This window comes from Lissotriton helveticus, chromosome 5_1, assembly GCF_964261635.1.
Source record: "Lissotriton helveticus chromosome 5_1, aLisHel1.1, whole genome shotgun sequence".
NCBI lineage: Eukaryota > Metazoa > Chordata > Amphibia > Caudata > Salamandridae > Lissotriton > Lissotriton helveticus.
Window position 1 is genome coordinate 128584147 of NC_136065.1, and position 12143 is coordinate 128596289.

The following is a 12143-nucleotide window of genomic DNA, read 5'->3' on the forward strand; positions in this document are numbered from 1 at the left end:
GGAGCTCTTGCCTGAGAAAGGACCTCCTTAATCTCACTAGAAATGGGTAGGTTCATAAATTCTCGCTGCTCAGGAGCCATGCAGTCAGGTGTAGGGACTGCGGATCCGGGTGCCAAACTTGTCCCTCGGACATCGTGAGGAGATCTGGAAGAACCTCCAAAGGAAGAGGAGGGGCCATCGAGAGCAGATGGAGTTCCGTGAACCAGAACTGCCTCGGCCAGGCAGGGGCTATAAGGATCATCCTGCACGGCTCCACCTTGATCTTCTTGATGAGTCGTGGGATCAGAGGTATGGGAGGAAACGCGTAGACAAATGTCCTCGACCATGCTATCGAAAGCGCACTCCCCAGAGAATCTCGATGGGGAAGCCTGCTTGCATGAGACCGGCATTTCTTGTTGGTCGGAGTGGCAAAAAGATCGATCTCTGGTCTGCCCCACTGGCTGAAGACCTCCTCCAAGACTCTCTGATTCAATTCCCATTCGTGGCTGACTGAGGATGACCTGCTCAGTCTGTCAGCGTTTTCGTTGAGGACGCCTGGTAAGTGTTCTGCTCTTAGCGAAACCCTCTGAAGGATCGCCCATTCCCAGATCTGCTGAGCTTCCTGCGACAATGGACGAGATCTGGTTCCCCCTTCTTTGTTCACATAGTGCATGGCCGTGGTGTTGTCCGTCCTGATAAGCACATGTGAACCTTGCAGGTGAGGAAGAAAAGCTTGCAGAGCCAGTCGTATCGCCCGTAGCTCTAACAGGTTGATGTGGAGGCGCTTCTCCTGGGGTGACCAATGACCGCTGACATGCAGGTCTTGCATCACTGCCCCCCAACCCTCCATTGACGCGTCCGTTGTTATCACTTGCGGAGACGGGACGCTTGCGAAGGATAGACCTTGGGACAAGTTGTCTTGATTTGTCCACCATAACGCTGCTTCCTTCATGCTTGGAGTGATCATCACTCTGTCTTCGAATGAACCGTGGACCCGCTGCCACTGGTTGTCTAGTTGCTCCTGCAGAGTACGCATCCGTAGTCTGCAATGGGGAATTAGTGGGATACACGATTAAATCACCCCCAGCAGAGACTTGTAGCGGCGAACTGAAAGACACTTTTTTCTGCGCAAGTCCTGAGCCAGGGTTTGTAATTTGTCTCTCCTTTCCTGAGTAGGGAAGGCTCTTGAGAGCTTGGAATCTAAGATGGCTCCCAGGAAGCGAGCCTTTCTGGACGGGAGCAGGCAAGACTTCTCTTTGTTCAGAGTGAGCCCCAGATTCTGAAACAAATTGGTACAAGCCTGAACAGCCTCCAGCGCTGCCTCTCTGGACGGAGCTTTCAGTAACCAGTCGTCCAGGTAGGGGAAGACCTGGAAATGGTTCCTTCGCAGGAAAGCTGCTACTGGCGCCAGCACCTTTGTGAAAATTCTTGGGGCTGAACGGAGTCCAAAGGGTAAGACCTTGAACTGAAAATGGCTCTTGGCTACTGTGAATCGCAGAAACCTTCTGTGTGCTGGGTGAATCGGAATGTGGAAGTACGCATCTTCGAGATCGAGTGTGGCCATGAAATTCCCCGGGTTGATGAGCTTCAAGATGTCCTGGAGAGAGACCATCCGGAAGGACAGGGATATGAGATAGGCGTTTAGCTCCCTGAGGTCTAAAATGGGGCGCCACTTTTCTTGCGTCTTCTTTATCAGGAAGAACCTGGAATAAAATCCTTGTCCCCTTTGGTTTGCAGGGACCGGCTCTATCGCTCCTTTCCGGAGCATCTGTTGGACCTCGAGCCGCAGGAGACGCTGGTGTTTCGATGGAATGGCTGCCGGGGGCTTGGGTGGAGGGACTTGCGTGAATTCCAGGGTATGCCCTTTCCGAATGATGTTTAGCACCCAACGGTCCGATGTTATCCTGGACCAGTTGTGAAGGTATTTGGTGACCCTGCCTCCAACTGATGATCTCTTGAAGGAGGGTCCAGTAGGAAGAGCCAGGAGGCCGCTATTGGCGTTTGGACGAATCTCGTCCCCGTCCAGCCTGTTTCCCCTTATTGTAAAGCCTGGAGTTGTTGGTAGACTGGCCTTGCCGCTGTTGATAAGGCTGACGGTATTGCTGGGAACCTGAGCCCGTGGTGGAATAGCGTTGCTGTTGGTGATAGGATCCTCTGTAGTTACCACCTCTACCTAGAGATCCTTTAAAAGGAGACTTTCTGTATTGAAGGGTCCCCAAGGACCTGGCAGTGTCTGTGTCCTTTTTTATGTCCTGAAGAGTGTCGTCCACAAGTTTGCCAAATAATGCTTCCCCATCAAAGGGAAGATCCAGGACCTTGTTTTGAATTTCAGGCCTAAACCAAGTAGCTTTGAGCCACCCTTGGCGGCGGAGGACTGCCGCCCCAGCCAAAGAACGGAACGCCGTTGTCGCAATATCCATTGCGCAGTCAATGATTTCCATCGACGTTGATTCTCCCTCCTGTAAGATTTTCTTTGCCTCAGTCGTAGATTCCGGAGGCAGCTGGTCAAGGTATGGAGCGACATCACACCAAAGCTGGCGGTCGTATCTACCCATGATTGCCAGGGCATTTGCCGCTCGCACCAGCACACTTGCCATCGACGAGAATCTCTTCACCACATTATCCAACCTCCGCCCTTCCTTGTCGGGAGGGGTTGTTATGGGAGCAGAGGGGTTACGGGATTTCCTCTGCGCAGCTTGCGAGATCACAGAGTCTGGTCTGGGATGACCCGTTAAGGCTGCCGGGCCATCAGCTGGTGCCTTGTATTTTTTCTCTAGACGCGGTAGCACCGGGATCACCGTCGCCAGGGTTTTTCATGGCTTCTAGGCCCTCCTTCCACACATGATCCACAATAGGAATGGACCTAGTTGATTTCATAAAAGGCTCCTTGAAATCGTATAAAAAGCAATCCGTGGCAACTTTAGGCATGGCCAATTTGAATCTCGCAGCGGCTCTCTCCATCAGCTGATGGAAGCCTCCAATGTCTGCAGGCGGGGAATCCGCCGGCTCTGGGACTGGCGATGCTGGATCTGGAATGATGTATTCGTCATATTCGGTATCAGGAATAGAGCCATGATCCGATTGTTGACCCTCATCCGAGGAATCATCATGGACGTCTTGTAACCCGGAGGACTCATGATGGATGGACATTTGAAACCGAGGGGAAACTGGAGCTGGAGTGGAAGGCGTCACGAAGGAAACTGACATCTCTGCAGGAGTTACTGGCGTCGACGGCACCGGAGTAGGCCTACTCGCCTTAGATTTATAGTCCTGCAGCATCTTATGCAGATCTTGGAGAAACGAAGATGGCACTGAAACCATCTCCTGCTCAGCATGATGTTGTGACTGGGCCGACTGATGATGGCCCACATCCTCGCGTCCGTAGTCGCCCTCAGAGTCAGTGTCCTGACATTTGACCAGTAGTTGGGAGGGACTATCAGCGTAGCTGTATGAGTCCTGGTCCTCCTCCTCAGAATCTCTTTCCTGCAGAAGCATGAATGACAGTAGAGGAGACATAGCCTTCGGAGAAGTAACCTCCGGCGTGATTCGTGTCACAGAAATGGTAATTCTCTTTTCAGAGGATAAGATCGTCAACGGTTCCGTCGTCGACGGTTGTATACGCGTCGACGAGATCGGGGTCGTCGAAGTCGTCGACGAGGAAATGGTTGACACGCCAGCCGTCGTCATTGTTAAAGTCGTTGTCGTCGATGCTCTCGGCGACGAGACCGTCGTCGTCGACATCGTGGTCGACATCCTCGTCGACGTCAGCACCATCGTCGACGGTGAGATTGGAACTGCCGTCGTCGGCACTTTCGTCGTCAACACCTTCATCGACGGCTTTGTCGCCTTCGGCGCCTCCGTCGGCGGTACCTTTGTCGTCGGCGACGCCCCCGTCGGCGTCTTCATCATCTTCTTCGTCGGCGTCGCCGCCGTCGATGGTGAAGAAACCGCCGTCGACGGAACCTTCGTCGACGACTCCCCGGTCGTCGATGACATCAATGCAGCCTTTGATTTTTTCGTCGACGAACCTTCGCTGTCGACGTCTTCGTCATCGAGGACTTGGAACTCCTCTCAGAAGACTGGAATGAATGGTTTTTGAAGGCTGTGACAGTCTTCTCACCTTTAGAAGGTGAATCTGGTCCTTCCCTCTCCTTTACACCTCAGTGAGGAGATTTGCTGGGACCTGGGCTCTCAGACTCACTGGGGGTCTTTTTTGAGGCCTTGGAAGATCTTTCCATAGAAGGCGAAGGGGAACCCCTACCCCTTTTCACTGACCTTCTTGAAGAAGACATCGATGCTGCATCCTCACTGTCACTGGAGACAGTGTCTTTCCTGGTCTTCAGTTTATGGAGCCATGACAAGAGTCTTCCCTCACGATCCCGGAGGGTCTTGGCCGAAAAGGTGTGACAGATCTTACAGTCCGCAGCTGGTGGTCAGGATAGAGGCAGTACATGCAGTCTTTGTGCCTATCCTCCACAAAAAGCCTTTTCTTACCACAGGTGGAACAAGGTTTGAAAAGGGCTTTTTTCTTCTCCATTTCTGACATCCGGGAAGGCAGCCAACAATTCTGAAGTGAAGTTGAAGATTTTGAAGAAGTAATCCTGAAGAAATCCTTTGTAAAAGTAGAAGTTGAGCAGAGCTCAAAGGAGACTCCCTAAGGACAACGTGCGGTAGAAAATCTGAGGCTCTGAGGTTCCTTCAGGAAGGTTCTAAGGGGTGAGGCACTTCTGATTGGCTGAGGCAAAAGTTTGGTCTCTTTTACACAAAGAGGGTGATATCCTACAAAAGGGAATGAGGCCTAGGCCTTTTTCCTTGGTCTTTTGTACCTACAGCTATGGTATTATTGTTACCGAGACTCCCATTCCGACGACGGGGAATGATACAAAGCATGGGAATCTATGAAAGTTCCAATACTGGGGTAATATATATTTTTCTGCCTTGCTGTTTATTTTAAAAAAAAATCAATAAAAAGAAATATAAAAAAAAAAAGATATACCAGTATTTCTATCACCCAAGCAAAGTGAAATTTTTCCAACCCTTCTCAGGATGATGGGGCTATATTTGAAGGTTCAGCGGTCATATCTTAGCTGGTGTAACCATAGACTGCTGTCTAGAAATGCCTTTATGTAGCATCATCCCCGTATGTGGTTCCCCCACATTCACAAATCATGCTTTTATCAATGGCACACCTCTAAGCCAAGCTCAACCTGGTCTTGGTGCATTGCAGAACTCTTTTCTGTACCATAAAAAAGCGTAATAGGAAATCAGATCTCTTGCAATTACAATAACTTATAAACAAGTATAAACACTTTTCGGAAAGTAATAATAGGCATTAGAAGTACCTAATTCAATTGTACTCAATATGGCAAATGAAGAAAGAAGAGAAAGGCTGAAATTTCCAAAGTGGGACTAGACCCGATTTCATATAGATCTCAGCAGCAAGTATTGAGCTTATTGAGTTTTCACACTGGATAAGTAATAAATGAAAGATGAAGCAACGTTTTATATTAACTACATGCCATTTTACACAATATCTATTCTGCCACTTCCTTCATTACCTGTGGTAAATTTGTAAGTCACACTTCTGTGAATTACTATAAACGTCAACAAACCATGAAACATACAAGCAAATTAAACCGTATACAATACCTGTCTTGCACTTGGTAACTTGGGCTGCTACCACCTGTACATTTTCCTCCTCTTTCACAACTTCTTGCTTTAATAATGCAAGTTGAGTTCTCTTTTCACTCATCTGGGCATTCATTTCCCCCTTCTGAACACTGAGTTCTTCCAGAAGAGACTTCACCTCCTGTATAAGTTAACATAAATATCAAAGAAAGGTCCTCTCATGATCAAGAAACCACTTCACAAATATTTATATTTACCAAAATAGCATTTCATTCCAAAAGGCTTGTAACAATACATCATAGAACAACTTGTTAGTTCATTTGGAGGGTTCCAGGATAAAAGGTGTCCAATGCAACTCAGTATTTTAATGAAGGATGAGACCCTTCAACTAGACAGTCTACTTTTACATGCACTTCACACTTTGTCATGAATTGTAGGACAGTCTGCTTTTATCTATATATGCACTCTGCACTTTAGAATTCCAAGAAAATGATGGGGCAGCCGGTCATCCCTATGGTTACAGCTAATCACAGTTAACAACCTGCCTAATCAATATCCATTAGGGGGTCCTTCTGCGACTCCTCGTAACTGGAGATTTTGCAATTTGAACTCTTATTGCATAGGTCACATCACAAAATCAGAGACAAATCGCAAAATGTTGGTGCACAATTTCGCTTAGTACATTGGGCCTTGATTGGCAAAATTAACAAATGAGTGGTTGGGAGTGAAAAGGGTGAGTCTCCCATCACATATTTTGGGTGGCATGGCAGATGCATTCAATTCTGTTTGCTGGCAGTTTGCAGTACAGTGAAAAGTATTCCACTGATTTTTGCATATACTTTTTAATGTGATACTGTATTTGAGGGCTGAAACATTTCACTAGGGTGCTTACATTAAACAGCTTGTAACCTGTAAGGAAAATGTTATATTAAGGAAATTGGGAAGAGGGTACAAAAGGACTATAATATTAACAAAATCTACATCATGATATGGCAGAGGTCTTCAAACTTTTGTAGGTTGAGCCCCCCCACCTGAAATTCTTTAGATGTTGGGCCCCCCCACCACCTAACAGAAAATTCGGGAATCTGGTACACTATACAATCAACCGCCACGCGCATATCTTGGGCAATATCTGGCAAGTAATGTTCAACATAATAAGATTGTTTAGTAAACTGCAGGTTTTGATCTAAAATAAACTTTTTTATGGTTGTTACATGAAACAAACACATTTCCCTGCAAATAGTAATAGACTCTCTTACATCAATCACATTAAAAAGAAACGAAACAAAACGGTATTTACAAAAATCTGTTTAGGGATTATTCCAGGCCGTCAGGGCAAAAACAGAGCTGCCACTATCAAGGGGCCCCCTGAAAGGCTGGATTGCAGTGCATGTAAATGTGTCCTTTTGTAATTTAGGAAGAAAACCTTGATGGGACACGACAGGCCATACTTGTGTACAGGAGAGCAACTAGACCCGAACTGGGGCTAACACTCCCAGCCGTGGCTGGGGCTAGCACTGGTCGCACACAGTGCAACAGTCTGTTTTGGCGCCCCCTCCTCCATTTCCTCCTTCTCCATGAATTCCCTCACTGCCACTCACCAACAATGCACCTCATCTCTCTACAGCACCTTTCTGGCAAACATTTAATTTTTTTATAGCACTTCTCATTGTTTACTCACACTCAGTTCTTTGATCTGCATAGTACACATTTTTTGTAGCAGGCACATTAACCCTCTGCGCTGTATAGGTGGCAAGAGAATACACGGGAATGCACAGTGACCCATGCGACAGTGTGAGAGTAGGGTAAGAGGAGTGACTGCAGGGTGAGTGAGATGGCCATATGAATTTGGGTGATGGTGTAAGTGCAGAGTGGAACGAATGAATGTATGGTTATTGATGGGCTTATTTGAGTGAAATTCCAGATTGAGCAGTGAGGGGGACAGGTGAGTGAAGTGTCACGAGTGCAGGTTGAATAGTGTGCTCGTGTGACTGCAGGGTGAGGTACAGAGTGAACAGCGCAAGTGCATTGTGAGTGCAGAGTGATCACTGTGAGTTCAGGGTAAGCAGGTAAATGGTGTGAGTGCATGGTGATCAGTGTGAGTACATGGTGATCCGTGTGAGTGCATTGTGATCAGTGTGAGTACATTGTGATCGCTGTGAGTGCAGGGTGAGCGTGAAAGTGAATGGCGAGAATGAGGAGCGATTTGTCTGAATTTAGGGTGCATTCCCTGACACTGGAAGTAACTCAGCATGTTATTGACTGGAGCGTAGGGTTTCAGATGTAAGCTAAAACTATTGCTATTATGGCATTAACCAGGGATCAGGGTGGAGGAAATAAATGTGCTGATCTTGTAACAAACCTGGGGGCATATCAACAAGGGCCTTATCTCTACTTTTTTGGCTTTAAAAGCCAAAAACGCGGAGATAAAACTATCGCCATATTTACAAATGTGGGTGCTAACATGCATTAGCGCATGTTAGCGCCCGTTTTCCCGACGCCTGCTTTGCATCTCTAATGAGATGCAAAGTGGGAGTCACTTGGCAGTCCTGCTTGTAAAATATTGCTGATGTGCACATTGCGATATTTACAAGGAGGCTCACGCATTTTAGCAGATGTTAGTTTTGGGCGAAAACCGTGGTTTTCGCCAAAACTAACGTCTGCTAAAATGCTGATTTACCTATACTTTACTTTGGGGGTGGATTATGCTGATACGACCACAGGGTCAAAACACCGCTATCACTGGAATAATTATCGCCATTACGCTCTGCGTTGTTAATACAGCGGTAGCATGGCAATAATGTCCAGCGATAGCCGGCGAAAACAAATCTCACCCAAAGCGCAGCCAGCGATAATTATCGCTGTCGCTTGATAATATGGCTGTTCCAGTTTTATAATTAGGGGTGCCAGGTCATTATTTTGATGTCCCAGGCGATACAAAAATAAGCAGTCACCTAAAGCTGTATTGTCAGCACTTGTCTGTGCATACTTAGAACAGGACATAAATAGAGAGCACTTTTAATTGTGTTCTAGGGCTGCCTCAATGATCCATGACTGATAAAAGGGAAAAAAGAGAGAAAAGTCACATTACAAAGGAATACATATTTCTTTAAATATAAGCATATTTAATGTCAAGACAAGTAATTTGCAGGCTGTTTAAACTACACATGGCTGGCTGGCATTTTGCTTTTGGCAACTAGCCCTGTGGGGCATTGTGCACCTGCCTGTGTAATTTTAAAAGAAACTTTGTCTCCTTTTTAGGTCGAGCTGGTAACAGCTGGAGACCTAATGTTGCCTGTCAGGAGGGAAGGAGGACAAGAGGGTGTTACGAGCTTTTTCCCTGGATTTGTGTGCGCGAACGCGCACGTTCCGTCCTGCGCCGCGCCGTGCACTTCCCTCCCATACTCCCAGCAAGTCAGCTGCACACAGACACACACACACACGCGCGCACACGCACTTACACAGACACGCAGGCAGGCAACCCCCCCCGACCCCCACAGTCACACACACGCATACACAGAGACTCCAAAACACATACACACACGTACGCTCACACACATACACAGCCCGCCGCCGCGCGCGCGCACACACACATGTCCCCCGCCCTCGCAGCCCAACCTAACAAGGCGAAGCCCCACTCACCGGCTTCCTTGGTGCAGCGGCTCTCACCAGCAGCAGGACTCTTCCTCCCTTCTTCGGCACCGTGGCGCAGGGTAGGCTCCTGCCTGCTCCGGTGCTCTAAACAATCGCGGCTCTTCCGTGGGAGGCGGGGTAGGCTCCCGCCCTCCTACTTCCTGTTTCCGGTTGTCCGGGCCGGCCTGCCTGACTTCCTGGTCGCAGGCCGGCGGCGCGAGCTTTCGACGGACTGCAGCTCTCGCGTTAATTTTGTAACCAAAGGCCCCAGAGAAGGCGGATGCATGGAGTTCCATGATGAGACTATTGTAAGAAGTATGTCATTTGAATAAAGTATTATCTTGAGGTTGCGGGCTGGAATGTCAATGCCTTGTATTTTGTCTGAGCAGCGTATTGCAATCTCGAGTGGTTCCAGGGCCAATATAAAGAGTAGTGTTGACAGTGGGCATCCTTGTCTCGTCCTGCTATAGGTATCACATTTGCGAAAGTTATAACTATTAGCATTGTAAATGACAAAGCTATTAATTTAGCTATTTAAAAAAAAAACAAATAAAAACTTAGCCATTTACAATACCAATAGCTCAAACTTTCCTAATGCGAGACCTATTGCATTGCAAATGCTTGTTGCTCAGAGCTAACCCTCCCAAGACGGGGTTAACTTCATAGAGCTGAAATGCTTCCCTCTGCTGAAACTGAAAGAAAGTAACAGTCACTTTCAGCTGCAGTGGAAGGCAAGGAGTATCCTCTGCTATGAAATCTAAAGCAAAGGAACAGGACTTTCTGTTCATTTGCTTTCGGTTTTAGCAGAGACTTCCTGCCTTCCACTGCAGCTGAAGTATTTCAGCTCGACCAATTAACCCCCTCCCAGGACGATTACAAGGAATGTTAGCTCTTTGTCAAAGAAAGAGCACGTCATGCCCTTCTATCTCCCCCTCCCTCCCCCCTCCAACCCTCTGTTACCAAAGTTCTCCCAAGAAACAGTTCCATTTGAAATGGTTTGTAGAGTTGCGATGACGTGGGACAGTTTAAGACCAACACAGTTAAGGTTTTATGGTGGAGTGCGCCCCCCCCCCTGAGATGGTGTTGCGCCCCCCCCCTGGAAAAATTCCTATTGTTTTCACTGAACTCTGAAAACGCAACACAAAGAACACATTAATTCGACAACCAATCCCACCACAAGGCAGCATCCAGATTCTTTAGTTATGAGCACAAACATTCTCTTTATTCTATCCCTTTGGACATCATAATGTCCTCTTTACAAAGAGTTCTCATGTTAAATTATGCCACAAACATACCCGGATTTGTTTCCTTTTCTCAGTCACTTCGGCCTCTCCATCACAAAGGACTTCTCTGAGATTTGCTTTCTTCTGGTCAATACAGTCTTGAAGGAGGTGCAGCTCCTCCTTCTTCTGGCCCAGCATCCGGTCCAAAGCCACTGTCTCCTCTTGTTGCTCTTCAACCTACAATAAGGAAACTCATTTTAAAATTTGAGTAGTCCATGTGGCATTTAAGTCCTAAAGCTGTGGCAGGAGTGGTCTGTATGATCTACTGGACCCTGTGGTGGTTCCCCACAAATTGTCACTGATACATGTTTGTGTTTGCCTTCCACTTTCTAGGGTTAAAACCAAAATGGGCCTGAAGAACAAGTTACTTACCTTCGGTATCGATTTATCTGGTAGAGACTCTATCTAGCTGTACATTTCTTACCTTTGAATTTCCCTTTGGTCAGGCCGGATCTGGAAACTTTTAATGAACAATAACCCTTGCAGGCCATCAGGTGGCACCATTCGGCTCTGCGTCGTCACAATTGGTTATGACATGGCGGAACCTATATAGGCACAATCCAGGCACGCGGACATCAGTTTTTTTCCACGCCAGAAGCACAGAGCCACTACATAACTGACAGTCATGTGCAAAACTAGGGTCCTGAAATGAGGAGTAACCCTAGCCCTACAAATTAGTCTGCAAAGCGGAGAGGCATGGGTGGAGCTGTAAGGAATCTGAAGCTAAATGGAGTTTTGACCAGATAATGCATTACCAAAGGTAAGTAACTTATTCATCTGATAGAGACTTCTAGCTGCAGATTCCTTACCTTTGAATTAGATACCAAAGCTATATTATCCCGGCGGTGGGTTGCTGACCAATACCTTACACTGGGAAGTCCTGCAGGGCCGAATGGGCAAAATGGCCGTCCCTGCGGAACTGACGGTCGAGCGAGTAGTGCCTGGCAAATGTATTCAAGGATGCCCACGTTGGAGACTGACAGATGTCCAGGACCGGGACAACCTGAGCCAAGGCTGTAGTCGCAGCCTTTACCCTGATGAAATGGGCCCTTAATCTGGCAGGGGGCTGCTTCTTAGCCACGGCACAGCAGATCTTAATACAGATAGATGGTCCTTTTCTTCACTGCACAGTGGAGTGGTGTGGCTCACTGGTTAGAGGCGGCAGACCCGGAAGCAGAGAAACGGCCCGGGACCAGGGTTCAATTCCCGACGTGGCAGGGTCGTGGACCAGGGTCAGCGGACTCGATAATTCTCTCCTCGGTGCCTACTCTAACCAGGGATCACACTCGGCAACTCTGGGCATTAGCTTGCCTCATCTCTACAACGGCCCCCCACATTCGCCGGGGATGCCTGGTTTCACCTTGGCGATACCCAGTAGGGACCATCTCACAGGGATAGCCAGGATGGGTTCCCCAGCGGTCTACAGCGCCAGGACGCCTCAGGGCAGCAGTGCGCTTTACAAGAGACATACATTTACATTTACATTTACTGCCTGCCCCTTCTTAGCTCCTACATACCCCACAAAGAGTTGGACATTCAGCCCAGAACTCTTTGATGCGGTGAAGGTAGAACGACATCGCTCTTTTTGGGTCCAGACGGTGCAGACACTCCTCTTCCTTA

At 47.8% G+C, this 12143-nt stretch overlaps 1 protein-coding gene across 2 annotated transcripts in view; it reads right to left on the bottom strand.

The window, feature by feature from the left end:
- Positions 1 to 12143, bottom strand: part of CNTRL (centriolin) — a 1008983-nt gene that overhangs the window by 279334 nt on the left and 717506 nt on the right. For both annotated transcript variants that reach the window (XM_078641873.1, XM_078641874.1), the window contains 2 exons: positions 10536 to 10700; positions 5629 to 5788 (listed from right to left, as the gene is read on the bottom strand). In XM_078641873.1, coding sequence (XP_078497999.1) covers positions 5629 to 5788; positions 10536 to 10700 — 325 coding nt within the window. The remainder of the gene's footprint in view (positions 1 to 5628; positions 5789 to 10535; positions 10701 to 12143) is intronic.